The sequence below is a fragment of the Meriones unguiculatus genome, chromosome 7 (assembly GCF_030254825.1).
Source record: "Meriones unguiculatus strain TT.TT164.6M chromosome 7, Bangor_MerUng_6.1, whole genome shotgun sequence".
NCBI lineage: Eukaryota > Metazoa > Chordata > Mammalia > Rodentia > Muridae > Meriones > Meriones unguiculatus.
Genome location: NC_083355.1, coordinates 46,753,188 through 46,770,666, shown reverse-complemented (window position 1 = coordinate 46,770,666; position 17,479 = coordinate 46,753,188). Strand labels below are relative to the sequence as shown.

The following is a 17,479-nucleotide window of genomic DNA, read 5'->3' as shown; positions in this document are numbered from 1 at the left end:
AGTAGTATACTGTCTTGATTACTATAGCTCAGTATGGGAGAGCAGGCGCTGCACCTCACCTGGACAGCACAGCAGAGCTGCCGCTGGTGGTGGGCTTGCACGTGAGCCAGCCCTGCATGGTAGACCTTGTATGCTTATGGTGACAAACCCGATGCTCTCTGCCCCGTTGCTCCTCATACTTCATTGGTTGGGAGAGCTGGTTCTGGGGTCTTGAGAGTGGGTAAGCTGGCCTTGTCCCTCGCTGGCTTCAGCACTTGGGAAAGTGGGGGCCCTGTAGCTCACCTGGGCAGCACAGTAGACCTAGTGGAAGCAGGTCTAGGTTAATCAGCCCAAGGGTGAGAGTGGGGGAGAGCTGACCCAGCCCCTGGCAGGCTGCAGCACTTGAGAAAGTGGGCCTTGCACCTTGACTGGGCAGCACAGTGGGGCTGGCTCTGGAGGTGTAGGTACCAGTGAGCTGGCCCTTAGGGCAGGAGAGCAGGAGAGCTGACCCTGCCTCCTGTCGGCGGCAGCATTGGGTGATCTAGCCAGAGCAGCGCTGAAGAACTTGCCCTGTGGAGTGGCTAAGGGAGAACCAGCGGCTGACCAGCTCAGCCACCACCCAGGCCCAGATCCGGGGCTCAGAGTTGGCCCCTCCCACAATCTATATCCTCTGTGAATGGTTGGATTGTGTGAAAGGGCCAGTCCTGCTTCTCCAAGCTGCAGGATCTCCACAGCACAGGGCAACAGCAGGATAACCAGGAGGAATCTCAGTGAGGATCCAGTATTGATGGTGTAGAAGCCAGAGATCTCCAACCAGACCAATGACTCATTGCAATGAACATTTACAAGTGAAGACGTGTGTGCAGAAAATGTGTGGACACTGTGACCCACTGCAGCTTCCACAGTGAGATGTTTTCTTTCTTCTTGCCTTTTTTTTTTTTTTTTTTTTTTTTTTTTTGAGACAGGGTTTCTCTGTAGCCCTGGCTATCCTGGAAGTACATAGACCAGGCTGGCCTTGAACTCACAGCTATCCACCTGCCTCTGCCTACCTGCGCGCTGGGCTCACAGGCATGCACCCAGTTTAATGAGATGTTTTCTATGCTTTGTATTTTGGTGTGTGTGTTTGAGGGTGGTTGCCAGGCCAAAGGGCAGATATGAGAGGATAGGGAGATAAGTAGGAATGGAGTGCATGATGTGAAACCCAAAAAGAAGAAAAAATTAAAAAAAAAATATAAGAGATGGTACATGGCTTAAGGGCAGATGCTGATGTAAGGGGCAAGCAGTCCTAGGAAAAAGAAGACACACATCCAAGACATGAGTACAGGTTTCTCAAGAGAGTTGGGCTTAGAGATCTGTATGGTGGTTGTGTGTTTTAAGTTACATTGCTTAAAAGAAATACTTTACAGCAAGATCTAAAGATTAAGTGAAGGGACTAGGTGTGGTGGTGGCACACACCTTTAATCTCAGCACTCAGGAGGCAGAGGCAGGGTAACCTCTGAGTTTGAGGCCAGCCTGGTCTATGTACTTCCAGGATAGCCAGGGCTATGTAGAGAGCCTGTTTTAAATAAACAAGCAAATAAATAAATAGATAAATAGATAAATGAATGAATAAAGTGTAGAGGAATTTTAATTCAGAATGAAAATTGCTACTCTGTCAAGAGATCACATCCAAAGACCTAGGTCTGTGTGATCTGGCTGCAATACAAACATGCCTGTAATCTGGGAGACAGAGGCAAGGAGACCTCATTTCAAGGCCAGCCTGGTTTAGAGCAACTTTCAGATAAAGAAAAGCTTAGGTTCATGTGTGGTGGAACATACATACCTTTAATCCCAAATAATAAAGGTAAAGGTTGTAGAACGAAGCATCCCTATTTGAAAGTGTTGTCTAATTGAGTGGCAGAAAAAGTGATGAATCAAAGAAAGATTTTACAGACTAGGATAAGCCCAACTCTCACGAGAACAGAGAACACTTAAGGGAGCAACACAGAGAACGAGGAGAGAGGGTCCAGTTTTACCCAGACAGTAATAGAGAGACAGGTTGCAGAGAGAGAACTCAGGCCAGAGAATGAGAAGGAGCCAGGAGATTAGAGCAGATTGCTGGAGTTAGTTTGAGGCCAAGCAGAGCAATTCAGAGGCTAAGAGAAAAGCCAGATTGACTAAATTAGCTGGGAGAGGAGTTTGAGCCAGAACAGCTGAATTGAATGTGCTCAGAGGCTGAAAACATTGTAGGCCTAGGTTAGATTGTATGGAGGCAAAAAGCTTCCTTTAGTAAATGAAATTGTCAGGTGGTTTTATGAGGTATATTTTTTGGCTTTAGGAATAAAAGAAACATTCATAGGATTAAACCCAAGGTCACAAACATTCTGGCCCTAAGTAAGCAAAATATGATGTTTTAACATTCTTGTTGCAATGTCTTGACAAGTATCTCAGTAGGCAAATTTGCATTTATTGTTTGGAATGTAGACTAAATTCTAGGGTCAGATTTTTCTTTTTATCCACCTTGATATCTCCCTGCTCTATGAGATGGAGTTTGTATTTCTCGTGCTAGTGTTGCATTCTCTGTGCTCAATATTTCTGCCTTGGAGGTCAGTAGTCTTGAGTCACTATGATGAGCTCTTGAGAGCCAGTGATCTGGGCCTAACTCGAGGTGCTCAGTGTAATTTTAAGTCCAGCCAGCTGTTTTCGTTGTTGTTGTTTTGTTTTTTGTTTTTTGGTGGTGGTGGTGCACACCTTTAATCCCAGCATTGGCAGAAGCTGGTGGATCTCTGAGTTTGAGATCATCCTGATTTGTAGAGCATGTTCCAGGACAGCCAGGACCACACCGAGAAGCCCTGTCTTGAAAAACAAAAACAAAAAAGAGAGGGATAAAAAAGAAAAATAAAAGAAAATGTTTGGGGGGCTGGAGAGGTGGCTCAGCAGTTAAGAGCACTTGCTGTTTAACCCAGGAGACCTGGGTTCAGTTCCCAGAACCGATAGTGCTAACACCTGTCTTCAACTTTACTATTAGGGGATCTGGTGCCCTCCTGACCTAGGCATGCATGCAGTACACATACATACATATATACTTACTTACTTACATACGTACATGCATGCAGGCAAATAACTCATACATATGCAAATAAATACATATTTTTTAAAAAAAATGTTTGGTTTCGATATTTGTAGGGCAAATAATTGCAAAATTAGGAAAAATGTTAATGTCGTCATCTTGTAAATTCTTTTCGTTTTTATTTTTCTGGGAATATTGACTTATCCCTGAGATGGGTGAACATCCATTTCTGTACTCCAGGCATTTATTGAATGTGCATACTCTAAATGAGGAGAAATAGTGGACACATATATACATGATGTGTGTACGGGAATGAAGATCATAGTGTATTAGCATTTAAAGTATATCTTTTAAAACACTTCTTTTTTCACTTTTTCTAATTATGAAAGCAGGACATATTTGCTATAAAATGACAAAGTACAAAAAAGATGTCATTTTCAGGAGGATTTGTTATTTGCTAATATAATTTGCCTTTTACTCTGCACATGTGAATATTTACATTAAATTAGAATTAGAAAATGTTGAGTTTTACATCCTGCTTATTTAATTCTTTTTACATTTTTGTATGTGTGTATCTGTGTGTTTAGTATGCATGTCTGGACCCATGCCATATATGAGAGTAGAGGTCAGAGGACAACCCAGGGGTGTTGGTTCTTTCCACCATGTGAGTCCTAGGGATCAAACTCAAGTTGTCAGGCTCAGCAGCAACTGCCTTTATCTATTGAGCCATCTCACTGCCCCCCACCCCTGTCTGTCTGTCTGTCTGTCTGTCTGTCTCTCTGTGCAGCCCTGGCTGTCCTGGAACCTGCTCTGTGGGCCAAGCTGGCCTCAAACTCACAGAAATCTGCCTGCATCTGCCTCCCAAGTGCTGGGCTTAAAGATAGGCACCATCACTATCTAAAAGGCGCATGCTTGTTGAGCTTGTGACTTCTCTTGTTTGAGCCTTGCAGGTAGTAGAGTACTTCATGGTTTTTTTTTTTCAATTGCATTTTTTTGTTATTTATTTTGTGTGTTGAGTATGTGTGTAGGCATATGCATGTCACAATGTTTGTTTTGAAAGTCAGAGGAGTAAGTTCTCACGTTCTGTCATGCGGATCCTAGGGATTAATCTCAGGTCCTCAGGCTGTGCTTGCAAATGCTTTTATTTTCTGAGCCATCTTGATAGCCCACAAAGTCATACTTGATTCTTTCAGATTATGCAGAAACAGACCACATGGCTGGGGGAGTGGTGAATGTGGTTTGCCTTGCACCTGCAATGTAAACTTTCCTTGTTTCTCTTGCAGAGGAGGTGGCCAAGTTGGAGAAGCACTTGATGCTTCTAAGACAAGAGTATGTCAAGCTGCAGAAGAAACTGGCAGAGACGGAGAAAAGATGCTCACTTTTGGCCGCACAAGCGAACAAGGAGAATAGCAGTGAGTCTTTCATCAGCCGCCTGCTGGCCATAGTGGCAGGTCTCTATGAGCAGGAGCAGTACAGGTGAGCCTCCGGAATCAGAAGCTGGACCTTCTGTTTCCTCTCTGGCCATGTCAAACACATTACAATGTCTTCTCATTCTCTCTTGTTTTGTACTCCTTGGGGTTGAAACAGGCTCTGTATATATTGGGTAAGTGCTGTACTGCTGAGCTGTATCCTCAGCTCTTTTCCCCCTTGTTCTGAGACAGAGTCTTACTAGGTTGGCAGGCTGCCATTGAACTTGTGATTTCTTCTGTTTGAGCCTCTGAGGTAGACAGAATTAGACCTGCCTACACTTCTGGCTTCTCGTTCATTTTCTTGCCACATTTACTTCTCTCTAATCAAAATTATCAGCAGTGAACCAGGTGTGGTAGCTCAAATTTGTAATCTCAGTACTGAGAACACTAAAAGGATTATCAAAAGTTTGAGGGCAGCCTCAGCTACGTAGTGAGGTCCATTCTAAGTGTGGGCTATGTTGAGACTGAGCCTTCATTTCATAACAACAAAAATAAGAGCTGGGCTGATGTCAGTAAGGTACACAAGAACCTGAGTTTGATCCAAGAACCCATATGAAAAAAATTAGAACCTGATGGCAGGCACTTGAAATCTTAGTACCAGGAGGACAGAGACAGGCAGAGCCTGGGGCTCATCGCCCAGCAAGCCTAGCCTAAGAGGGCGTATTCAGGGAAGTGAGAGACCCAGTAACAGGTAGATGGCAGCCGAAGAATGGCATCAAAGGTGTTCCTCTGGCTTCCACATGCACACCATCTGCATGCTCACCTGTGCACGAACCAACACCAGACCAATCAAAAGATGAGCAATGTCCTTGTCTGTTAGAAGCTACTAACTCGCGCATTGCCTTCAAGCTATGGCTCTTTAGGTTCCTGATCTACAACAAGGGGTGATCAGTACCATTCATTTTAGGGTCTGAGTAAAGATTAAATTAAGTCGTAGATGTTTAATACTTAGAATAGTTGGCACATACCAAGGATTGATTGTTTTCAGCTCCTTCCTTCCTTCCTTCCTTCCTGCCTTCCTTCCTTCCTTCCTTCCTTCCTGCCTTCCTTCCTTCCTTCCTTCCTGCCTGCCTGCCTGCCTTCCTTCCTTCCTTCCTTCCTTCCTTCCTTCCTTCCTTCCTTCCTTCCTTCCTCTCCTTCCTTCCTTCCTTCCTGCCTTCCTTCCTTCCTTCCTTCCTTCCTTCCTTCCTTCCTTCCTGCCTTCCTTCCTTCCTTCCTTCCTTCCTTCCTGCCTTCCTTCCTTCCTTCCTTCCTTCCTTGCTTCCTTCCTTCCTTCCTCTCCTTCCTTCCTTCCTTCCTTCCTTCCTTCCTTCCTTCCTCTCCTTCCTTCCTGCCTTCCTTCCTTCCTTCCTTCCTGCCTGCCTGCCTTCCTTCCTTCCTTCCTTCCTTCCTTCCTTCCTGCCTGCCTGCCTTCCTTCCTTCCTTCCTTCCTGCCTGCCTGCCTTCCTGCCTTCCTTCCTTCCTTCCTTCCTTCCTTCCTTCCTTCCTTCCTTCCTTCCTTCCTTTTCTCTCTCTCTCCTTTTGTTCGTCTCACTAAGTGTCCCTGGCTGACTTGGAACTTGCTATTTAGCTCAGATTAGCCTCGAACTCGGAGATCCTCCTTCTTCCTGAATATTGGAATTACTGGAATATAGTAGTTATTTATTTATTTCTGTAGCTCAGGATGGCCCTGAACTTGTCTTGTGGTTAAGGATAACCTTGAATTTTTGATCCTTTTCCCACTACATCTCCAATGTTGCAGTTTTGCTAAATGCTACATTTTGATGGAGACAGGAGTCTAGGTATTAGGTTTTGTTTTCTTGACTGCTTTGTGTGAACTAATTTGTTCATAGTCCCTCTTTTTAGCATTGTTTGATGTTATTGTGGAACAAAGCAATAGCATAGTCTCACAGCCTTAGTTGTCCACTTTCCTACCCTGCTGGTTTTGATTTTGGTACATTCTGCATAAGACATCTTATCGTTTGTGTATAACTAGTAATCATCCTCTTTAACTTGTAGGTTCACCACAAGAATCCTGTTAGATATATGTGAGAGTAGAGCATCCCATGGAACTGAGGTAGAAGTTAAAATAGTCCCAGCAACACAAGAGAATGGTCCAGCATATGGAAATGTCACTGTGATTTATTTTTCCTTTTGCAGATTCATGTTGATAATCATATTCCATGTGGGAATAATATTAATGTTCTTATTCAGGTGGGAATCCTAGCTTGCCTAGTTAGGATGACATTTTTCCTTCTATATCTTTGGCTATTTTCCTCATCAGTGATTTGAAGATCAAGGTTGGGGCCAGGCACATCAGTGCTCACAAGTTTGTCCTGGCCGCCCGCAGTGATAGCTGGAGTCTGTCCAACTTGTCTTCCACGGAGGAGCTAGACTTGTCAGGTGAGTCTGACTATCAGAACACAGAACGAACACCACACAAGACAAGCTATGTATCCATTTCTGTCTGTGCACCACATTCATGCAGTGCCCAAGGAGGTGAGAAAAGGGTGTCAGACCCCTTGGTACTGGAGTCACAGATGGTCGTGATCCACCTTGGGGTGCTGGGGATTGAACCCACATCTTCTGGTGCTTTACCGCTGAGCCGTCTCTCCATCTCACCAGTCTCAGGTTGTTCTTCACCGTTATAGTTAATCCTTGGATGACAAGTCATAAATATTGGAGTACTATTATGTTCTTAGGTTTAGAAAATATAACACCAATAAGCGTGTATCTTTAAAATTATTATCATCCTTATTATCATTATGTGCACACATGTGTTTGGAGGTCCAACTTTGTGGAGTTCAAGGGATTGAACTCTGGTTTCTCTGTTTGAATGGCAAGCATCTTTACCTGCTGAGTCATCTTGCCAGGTGAGCTGATTTGTTGTTGTTTTTATTTGCATGTGGTGTATGTACATGTCCTTGTAGGTATGTGTCTATGTGTGTGGAATCCCAGAGTTGATGCCACAACACTTCCTCAGTCATTCTTTGTATTGACTAATTGAAGACAGGGACTCATGTAGCCCTGGCTGGCCTGGAACTCAGATATGCCCACTTCTGGTTTTTGACAACTAGAATTAAAGGTGTACTGCCGCTTTTACTATTTTTCTCTAAATATTGTGTGTGTATGTGACTGAGTGTGTGCATGTGTGTTTGAGTATGTGTGTGTGTAGGTCAGAGATCTGCTTGTAGGAATCGGTTCTCTCTTTCTACCATGTAGGTTCCAGCTGACTGAACTCAGATTGTCAGGCTTGGCGGCAAGTGTCTTAAATGGTGGGCCATCTCTCTGGCCTGGTAGTTTTCTATAACACCAAAAGATGGCTGTCAGTGTTTAGAATTTTAGTAGTACTTGTGAGAGATGGTGAATGTTCATTTGTTTCAACATGGTAATTTCTCCTCCACCCCATGTCTTGGAACTCTTTGTGGACCAGGCTGACCTCAAACTTAGGTATTCATCTGTTTCTGCCTCCTAAGGTCTAGGATAAAAGGTGAATATACCACCATGATCAGCTCACTATGGTAACTTTTAAAAAAGGATTTATTTCATCTTTTTAAATATTTTTATTTTTTACATTCTGTGTGTGTGTCTGTATATGGGTATGTGCATGAGAGTACAGTGCCCTTGGAGGCATCAGATTTCCCTGTGGCTGCAGTAACAGGCTTGTGAGCTACCTGATACGGGTCTGGGAACCTAACTTGGATGGTCTGCAGTAATAAAATGTGCTTGTAACCACCGATGCATCTCTCCAGCCTGACTTATTTTTGGTATGTATGTGTTTGTGTGTTGGTACATGAGTGTGTGCATGGGTACCCAAGGAGACAGATCTCCCTGAAGCTGGAGCTAGTATATAGTTGTGAGTCTCTTAGTGTGAGTACTGAGAACCAAACTCAGGTAATCTACAAAGGCAGTATATGCTCTTAATTGCTGAGCATGTCTTTATTTACTTATTTGAGATGTCTCACTGTATAGATCATGCTAGTCCTGAACCCTCCATGCCCAGCTATATGTGTATCTCCTAATAATAAGCTAGGGACCTTAAGCATATGTAGTAAACTTTTTTAAAAAGAATTTTCATAGGGCCTGGGAGATGGCTCAGTGAGTAAAGGCATTTACCATCAAACCTAATAACCTGAATTTGCTCTCCAGGATCCACATACTAGAAGAAAAGAGCTCCACATCAGGTTGTCCTCTAACCCCTACATAGCGTCGTGGCATGTATGCTCATTGTACACAGACACAAGTAATTTTAAGAAATGTTTTTAATAGATATACCAAATTATTTATATTGATATTGTGCTTTTTTTAAAACTGTATTTATTTTTTATGTATATGATCTGTCTTCACACACACTGGAAGAGGAAATTGGAGCCCATTACAGATGGTTGTGAGCCACCATGTGGTTGCTGGGAATTAAACTCAGGACTTCTGGAAGAGTAGCCAGTGCTCTTAACCTGTGAGCCATCTCTCAATTTCTGATATTGTTTTATGTTACAGTGAATTTATAGTTTTGGCTAAATGTGGAAGTAAATGGACTTAAAACATTGCTTTCAAAAGTTCACCTGAAATAGTATTGATTAGGATTTGCTTAACTGCTCTTGAAAACAAGGCATGAAACAGTTTTCATGAACTTTGCTGTTGGTAATTATTGCAAGAATGATGACATGGAGACTGTCGGGGTATTAACAGAGGACACTGTGCTAGGAGCGCTCGTTGGTAGATTGCTTGCTTAGCATGCATGTATTCATGTGTGCGTCCCTGGTTTGATCGGGAGCATTAGGAGAGAGAAGGAAGGTGGAAGTGAGTGACTGTTCAGAGGCTTACCAGTGTAGAAGGTCTATTTCCATGTGCAGTGACAGGAAAGGAAAAGCTGAATGAGTGTGATACAGTGCCTGCTCCCGAGCTCATACTCTGGGGGAAGTAATGGACTGTTGACAAATCATTTTGGGCCAGGGCCACGAATATAGCAATGTAGTTACTCTGTGTGCTTGCTGCAGCAAACATTTGAATTGGGTTAATCAGGGGTACACTTGAGCCGTGTTGAGGAGCAAGAATTGGTGTTGATCTCCTGGATTTAGGAGAACAGAGCTTTCATGTTTCTTGTGTCTTTTAGTTGTTGTTGTTTTTCGAGACAGTTTCTCTGTGTAGCCGTGGCTTAAAGCCCTTAATTCTCCCTTGTGAGCACAAATAAACACACATAAACGCAGATGCATGTGCATGCGCCATTCACGCCTGGAGTGAAAATGCCTGCGTGCAGGGTCTCTACCATAAGGCCCCAGCCCATGTGTGCACACTCAGAGCTGCAGCTTTTCTTTTTAAAAATAGGATCTTTGCAGCTGCGTATCTCTGACCACCTATAGAATAAAATTAGGATTATTTCCAAGAACCATTTGATGAAGTGTTCTTCACAAAATGTATGGTAGTATTACAAAGACTATTACAAAGGATGATAAAAATTTGAAAATTATTCACATTTGTTAGAAAGATGTTGGGTAGGCTACCACCTTTGATTCTTCAGTTATCAAAAATTTTGATGCCAGCAGTTGCGAGACTCACGAAATATACTTTGGTGCATTGTCAGTGACATTCTGGTCAGGGCTCTATGAGACCCTGTTGTTTTATGACTCAGTGTTTATCTGTCTCTGGGAATATACTGTGTGCATTTGGAAGGAGAATGTACTTCAGTCACTGGATATGGTGCTTTGCTTATTAACAATACTGAGGTTTGAACTCAGGCATCCCACAGGCTAGGCAAGCGCTCCACCACTGAGCTAGACCTCTACCCCATTCATCCATCCATCCATTCACTCACCCCACCATCCATCCATCCATCCATTCACTCACCCACCCATCCATCCATTCATTCATTCATTCATTCATTCATTCATTCATTTGAGGTACAGCCATGCTATGTTACCCAGGCTGGCGTGGAGTTCACTATACAGTTTAGACTGATGTTCAGCTTATCATCCTTCTGCCTATGTTCTATAATAAATAAATATTTTATGATCCTGCACTGTCTCGAGTGCTGGGATCACATCTGTGTGTACCAGGAATCAGGTAGATGTAGTATTCTCTAAATATAATTATGTTGTTCATTGTTTCTGTATGTATATGTGTGTATATACTTTTTTCCTTTATGCTACTTTATCAATTCTTTAAAATTTAGTGCTCCATTTACTGTGATTTTGGATAGAAATTTTAGCTGGGTTGGTGGCATATTCATGTAATCCCAGTACTTAGGAGGCTGAGCTAGGAGCGTATGAGCTCCAGGCCAGCTGGGGCTATCTTAACATAACCTTGTCTCAAAAAATCAAAAACAAAGTGAAATGAAAAGTTTTCAGTGGTATTACTACATTACTGAGGAAGAAAAAGGAAAAAAGAAACAGCATTGTTTATTTTTGCCCCACCCCTGTCTATCTGGTTGTTTTAGCAGGCATTAATCTAATCTTTGAATACATCAGGTTTTCAGTTCTGCTCAACAGCGCTTCCTTCAAACCCATCTTCCTCACTATGTATAGTTGGAATAGAAAGTTAGTGAAAGTTAATCTGTTGTTGCACAGTTACTAAGAATGTATTCCTGGGACTTATTGTATTTTTTCTTGATAACTGAGAATTGACTATAGTCTCCCAAACTTTAGTGAGCATCACAATAATGTAACGGACTTGTTAAGGGCAGATGCTGGGTCCATTCCCAGTTCTCTTCAGTGTGTCTGAGTGGGCTTAAGAGTTGAACTGTTAGGAGTCTACTTGTTCAGGATTAACTACTCTTAGAGGACGTTTATGCAAACTGTGGCTTTAGCTTGTCTCCTGGATATCACTTCCTATACTCTGACTAATTGAGAGCTGATTTAATATTTAATAGAAATAACAGTATTGGGGTTTTTTTGTTTTTTGGGTTTTTTTTTTTTTCTTTTTGAGACAGGGTCTAGTAGTCCAGCTTTGCCTGGAACTCAAAATATGTAGTCAAAGATGACCTTGAACTTGATCCTTCTGCTTTCCGATTGTTCATATTACACCTGGTTTTAATCATTTAGGGATCAACCCAAGGCTTTTTGCATGCTAGACAGTCTTTAACATTAAAAATTTACAAATATATTTACTAAATAAAAATCAAGGTAAAGATTAGCTAAAAGAAAAATTAATCATGAATTATGCTTGAGTTGATATTTTAGTTTATCTCCTTCCAGGTTTTTGATTGATTGGTTGGATTGATGATGGGCTGCATGAGTGTACAGTATGTTTAGAGATATGTGCGCACACAGTGGCACAGTTATACTCTCAAATATGTATGAGAGAAATGAGACTATACAAAATGTAGTCCTAGCTTTTAAAACAGCTGTAAATACATTATCATGCATATATCTATATAATCTTAATTGTTGCAGATTTTCATGTGTGTATATACTATGTTTTTTTTCAACTTTCTCTTGGACTCGGTATTTTGTAAGCGGAGTGTGTAATCCCACAAACTTGGGTGGCTGAGACAAGAATGTTGCCCTTACTTCCAGGCCAGCCCATGCTACAGGGTCAGAGACTTTGTTTCAAAAAATAAACATTTTGATTCAGTTCTTCCTTATTAAAGAAACACACTTATGTGTATTTGTCCTATTGTTTGCGTAGGATAACACTGTTTGCGTAGGATATTTAATTGCTGTGGAAAGTTTACTGCTCTTCCAGAGAATCTGGGTTTGATTCCCAGTATCCACGTGGTGGGATTCAACCATCTGTACCTCTAGTTCCAGGGTCTTCAGCATTCCCTTCCGGTCTCCTTAGGCCTGGGACACATTTGTTGCACAGCTCTACCTGCAGGCAAAACCCCATACACATAAAATAAAGTCTTCCTAACACCCAAAACTGCAAATAAGTGATGAAAAATGAATAAATAAGCCAGGCAGTTGTGGTGGTGAATGCCTTTAATCCCAGCACTGAGGAGGCAGAGAAGTAGGTTGAACTCTTGAGTTCCAGGCCAGCCTGATTTACAGAGAGTTCCAGGACAGCCAAGGCTATACAGAGAATCCCTGTCTCAGAATGAATGAATGAATGAATGAAAGAATTTTTTTTTATTTTTTTATCTTATTTCTCAAATATTTTCCTTCAGATATTTTCCCAATGAATTTGACCTATTATGGTTTCCTCATACAAAAGTTCTAACAATTTTTTTTTTCCTGGAGTCAGACAGTCATCATTTTTAGTGGCTGTGTTGTTAGGAAGTATTCACCAGAGAAGATCACCTGGACACTGTTTAAGTTGGCCTACAATTTCACTGGGTGTTTGAGACCCAAATGCATTTCTGAGCCTTTCTCAGGGTAGGATTTTAAGCATAAAAACCATATCTGGGGTCAACATACCTTGGTTAGCAAGAATAGTTAGTCAGAAGCAGAATCGTAGAAGCCAAAAAGCAAGGGACTTTTTTTTTTTTTTTTTCATTTTGTCAGGTGTTACTGTCTACATTCCAGGGCCTAAACAGCACCTTGTCATGGTGTCAGTTGTGCTAAGGTCTGGAAGCATACCAAGGTGTGGGCCCTGTTACATTGTGTTTCCTTGAGTTCGATATACCTAATTTTTTTTTTTTCTAACCACAGATTTTAGGGTTACCTCTAGAAGGCCTAAGCATGTCATCTGCTTTCTTTTTCTAACTAGATGCCAATCCTGAGGTGACAATGACAATGCTTCGCTGGATCTATACGGATGAGTTAGAGTTCAGAGAGGATGATGTGTTCCTGACTGAGTTGATGAAACTGGCCAATCGCTTTCAGCTCCAGCTCCTTAGGGAGAGGCAAGTCATAGCAGAAGTGTTCAAGCTCCTATGAGGTGGTAGCTAAGCTTACTTCTGCCAAGCTCTGGGAAAGCAGCTTCTGCCGTGGTAGTAATTGCTAGGGTTCTTTAAAGGTGATGTGGGAGAGGCTGGTTTCCCCTTGCTTTGTGTTACTGGTGAGCTACATTTTGCTGGTGCTGTTTGTTGTTCTGTCTGTCTTCTTCTGTTTGTTACCTGACATTATGTGCTTGTGTAAACTAACCACTGGATATGAACAAATAGAATCCAGCGACCAGATTCTTGACTTCGCCTTTCATTATATTTTCTTCAATATTTTATTCTGCCTTTGGATTTATCTAGTCAGATGAAGTCTTTGGTCAGACACTCCTTTTGGGAAGCACATTAGTGCCTAAATTAACCTAGGAGTCCTCAGTACTTTTTGGTTCAGTAGGTTTTGTACCAGTATTAATAAATGCTTACTTTATTTGCGTTAACTGCTTTTTTAAAAGTAGCATGGTATGTTTTTGTGGTGTATTTTTCTGTTCCTCTCCCAAGTTGGCATTTTAGAACAGTAGGAAAGAAATTGCTTATCAGATGGTGTCAGGCAGAAGTCTTTGTCCAGAAGGTTGTAGTTGTGGCCCTTGGTGGCCAGTTTGGTTGATGAAGAATCTTTTTACAGTAATACTTCATGATTTCCTTTTATTCTCTTGGGTACATGGAAAAAAATTGGCTTCTCCCCTGAGTTGTTGATGTGCTGGTTCCAGCCATCAAGATAGTCTATTTGTTGCTCTATTGCCCTCACCCAGGAGATTAAAGAGAGATTTGGCTACAGGAGCTTCTTGCTCTGTTTTTACTGTGAGGGGGTCTTCCTCTAGGATGGCCTCACAGTTCCACAGGAATCCATAGACAGAATCCTTCTAGCTTCCTATGAGTGGCATTGGCCTGAGAACTGTTTTAATATAGAAATCTAATTTAAACATAGACAGACCCAGGCTGTATAAGGCTACACTGTTAGCACAACTAAGTTTAATATTGAGGTCCTTCATGAACTCAGGGGCTGGCTCTTTGATCACTTCCACCTGAAGGGAAAACAGTCTTACCAGTCCACAGAGGAAGACAATGAAGCCAGTCCTAATGAGACCTGAGAGACTAGGGTCAGATGGAAGGGGAGGAGGACCTCCCCTATCAGTGGACTGGAGGAGGGACATAGGAGAAGAAGAGGGAGGGAGGATGGGATTGGGAAGGGATTGGGGAGGAGGCTACAGCTGGATACAAAGTGAATAAATGTAATTAATAAAAATAAAATAAAATATTAGGGTCCTCTATTATGTTTGCTTAGTGCATTTTTTAATTACCTAAGAGTAAACTCACACTAATTTTAATTAGATTGTTTATATTTTCCCCCAGATAGCCTAAACTTTCTCATTTCTTATATCAGACTTGCTTATAAATTGCTTTTTATTTTATTAAATAAAATTTAATTTATTTATATATGTATTTATTACAATCAATTCACTTTGTATCCCTGCTGCAGCACCCTCCCTCGTCTCCTCCCAGTTTCGTCCACCCTTCCTCTTCATAAATTGCTTTAATAAATGTTCTGGGATTGATATAGATAATTGTAATTGGTATAATGGATTCTTTAATTAAGATATTTTTGTCTGTTGATTGATCAAGCCTCTGAACTATCGACATTATTGAATGCTCAAATTTGTACTGTTGGATGTAGGTATTAGGTTGTGGGTATCATGACTATTAAGAGCTGGGATGAAGAAACCAGCATTGGAGTGAGTGCTGGTGTTTACTGAGGTCCCAGAGTGCCCACTGCTGTCAGGTGGAGAAGGGACACCTGTAGGATGCTAAGTCGCAGGCTCTGGCCAGTACATGCAGCTCCGTGGGAAGTCAACGCAGTAATTGCTGTGCTAGAGAGGTCCTGGTGGTTTGGAAATGTTATCATTTAATTTGATGAAAAAGAAGGGCTTTTTAAAAAAAGTATCAGAAAACTCTGTTAAAAAGAGTATGTATAAAAATGACAGTGTCTCTCCTGATTACAAATACATGTTCCATGTATGCAATTTAGAAGACCTTAAGTTATATAAAGAAGAAGTTAGTCATCCACAGCTCAACATTGGTCATCTGTGGGGTTTTTTTCTCTCAATAATTACTACTTCTCACATACATGAGTTGATACAAAAAGGGCATAGCACATGCCTTTAATCCTAGCACTTGGGAGTCAGAGGCAGGTGAATCTCTGTGAGTTCAAGGCCAGCCTTGTCTACAAAGCGAGTTACAGGACAGCCAGAAAGAAAGAAAAAAGAAAAACAGACAGGAGTTTGGGCTGCCTGATTTATACTTTTAAAATGAGATGTATGGGCTAGAAAGATGTCTCAGAGATTAAAAGCCCTTATTGTTCTTGGAGAGGACTGAGGTTTAGTTCCTAAGGATGCACAAATGGCTTTGACTCCATTTTCTGGGGTTCTTATGCCCTTTTCTGGCCTTGTTGGGTTCCTAGGTGCATATGGACTTACATAAATACATGTACATAAAAATAATAAATAAGTATATCTTTGCTGGGTGTGGTGGTACATGCCATTATTCCCAGCACATTGGAAGTAGAGGAAAATGGATCTGTGAGTTTCATTCTAGTCTGGTCTACAAAGAGAGTGCCAGGCCAACCATGGTTATATGGTGAGATTCTGTTTCAAAAACCAAAAACAACAACAAAATAGATTATTTTGTGCTTTTGTGTGCTTTGTGGATATAAAATTATAAAGATAGACTAATAACTATTATTTTTCCATAGGAAAACTAGCCTGCCTTGCTACTTTTCAGAGAGAAAGTTTGAGCTGAGAACTTAAAATGTAAAATAAAATTATGTGTTCTTTCGCTGTATAAATCTTATTAGGTGCTAGTTATAGGCAATCCATTGGTCAGTGGCATTCTGGGGACTCAAGTGAGTGGAAATGGACTGTCTTCCTTTCTTTTTCTTTCTTTCTTTCTTTCTTTCTTTCTTTCTTTCTTTCCTTCCTTCCTTCCTTCCTTCCTTCTTTCCTTTCTTTCCTTTTTCTTTCTTTCTTAACAGGGTTTCTCCCTGTAACAGCCCTGGCTCCTTACTGTCCTGGACTATCTTTGTAGAGCAGGCTGGCCTCTGCCTCCAGAGTGCTGGGATTAAAGGTGTGTGCCACCATGCCTGGCCTGTTTGTAATTTCTAAGAAAACATTTATTGTCATGAAATATGCTCAAGTTCCTTGGCAGTGAGAAGGAAGTTCAGACCACTGTGTGGACAAATGTGAAGGTGCCCTGCGATGTGAGCTGAAACTCTCTGTGGTCCTCCTATGCAGAGGCCCCTGTTAGTAGGACACTGGCATGGCAAGACCATCATATTGGGCATTGCTAGTTTCATCTATCAGAAAGGTTTTTTTGTTTTTGTTTTTTTTTTTTTCCTTCAACACTTACTCCATAGCTATGGTCAGTGACATTGTTGCCCATTGCTGTGGGATGCTGTGTACTTGGAGACTTTAGTGGCACAGAAAAGTGAGGTTTGGTAGTATACTGATTTAATTTTGAGGTAGTGTTATATGCCCATGCTGCTTGGCACTCATTTTGTAGCCCAGGTTGTCTTCGAACTCTTGAGAGTCTTACCTCAGCCTCCCAAGTGTTGAGATTTGAGGTATGGGCCTCTATTCTGAAACTTGTAGGGTTTTGTTTTGGTTGGTTTTGTTTTTTTGAGACAGGGTTTTTCTGTGTATGCCTGGTTGTCCTGGGACTCATTCTGTAGACCAGGCTGGCCTCAAACTCAAAGATCTGCCTGCCTCTGCTCTTGAGTGCTGGGATTAAAGGTGTATGCGACCACAGCTGGCTGTGAATTAATTTTTAAAGTGCTCTGGGAGGGGTGCTTCTTCGTACCAAGTCAGAGCACATATGGACAGATATAAAATGGTTGCCTATTCCTATTGACGGAAAACAGCTATGTTCTTGTTCTTGGCCTGCTTTAACATGTAAGGTTTGAAAATTTGCTTTTTCTTTTTTCCAGGTCTGCTGTACTGTGGCTTTGTTTCCCTGTTTCCACTCATGGTCTCTCATTGCCCCTTCTTCCTTACCTCTCTAACTCTTGTGGTCCTTCTGTCCTTCTGTTACATAATGTTGATCTGCTGATAGTGAGAATTATCTGCTACTCGTTGTTTATAGTAGTTTTGAAGTCCCTTAATATTAGCTGTTAAAGTTTTTTTTTAAGGATTTATTTAT

General features: G+C 41.6%; 1 protein-coding gene across 4 annotated transcripts in view; it reads left to right on the top strand.

The window, feature by feature from the left end:
- Nucleotides 1-17,479, top strand: part of Ankfy1 (ankyrin repeat and FYVE domain containing 1) — a 76,344-nt gene that overhangs the window by 18,134 nt on the left and 40,731 nt on the right. For 2 of the 4 annotated variants that reach the window (XM_021657442.2, XM_060387368.1), the window contains exons 2-4: nucleotides 4,312-4,504; nucleotides 6,761-6,879; nucleotides 13,120-13,255. In XM_021657442.2, the coding sequence (XP_021513117.1) occupies nucleotides 4,312-4,504; nucleotides 6,761-6,879; nucleotides 13,120-13,255 (448 nt within the window). Of the gene's footprint in view, nucleotides 1-430; nucleotides 884-4,311; nucleotides 4,505-6,757; nucleotides 6,880-13,119; nucleotides 13,256-17,479 lie in introns of those variants that run through there. The other 2 variants (XM_060387369.1, XM_060387370.1) reach the window with 2 other exon arrangements.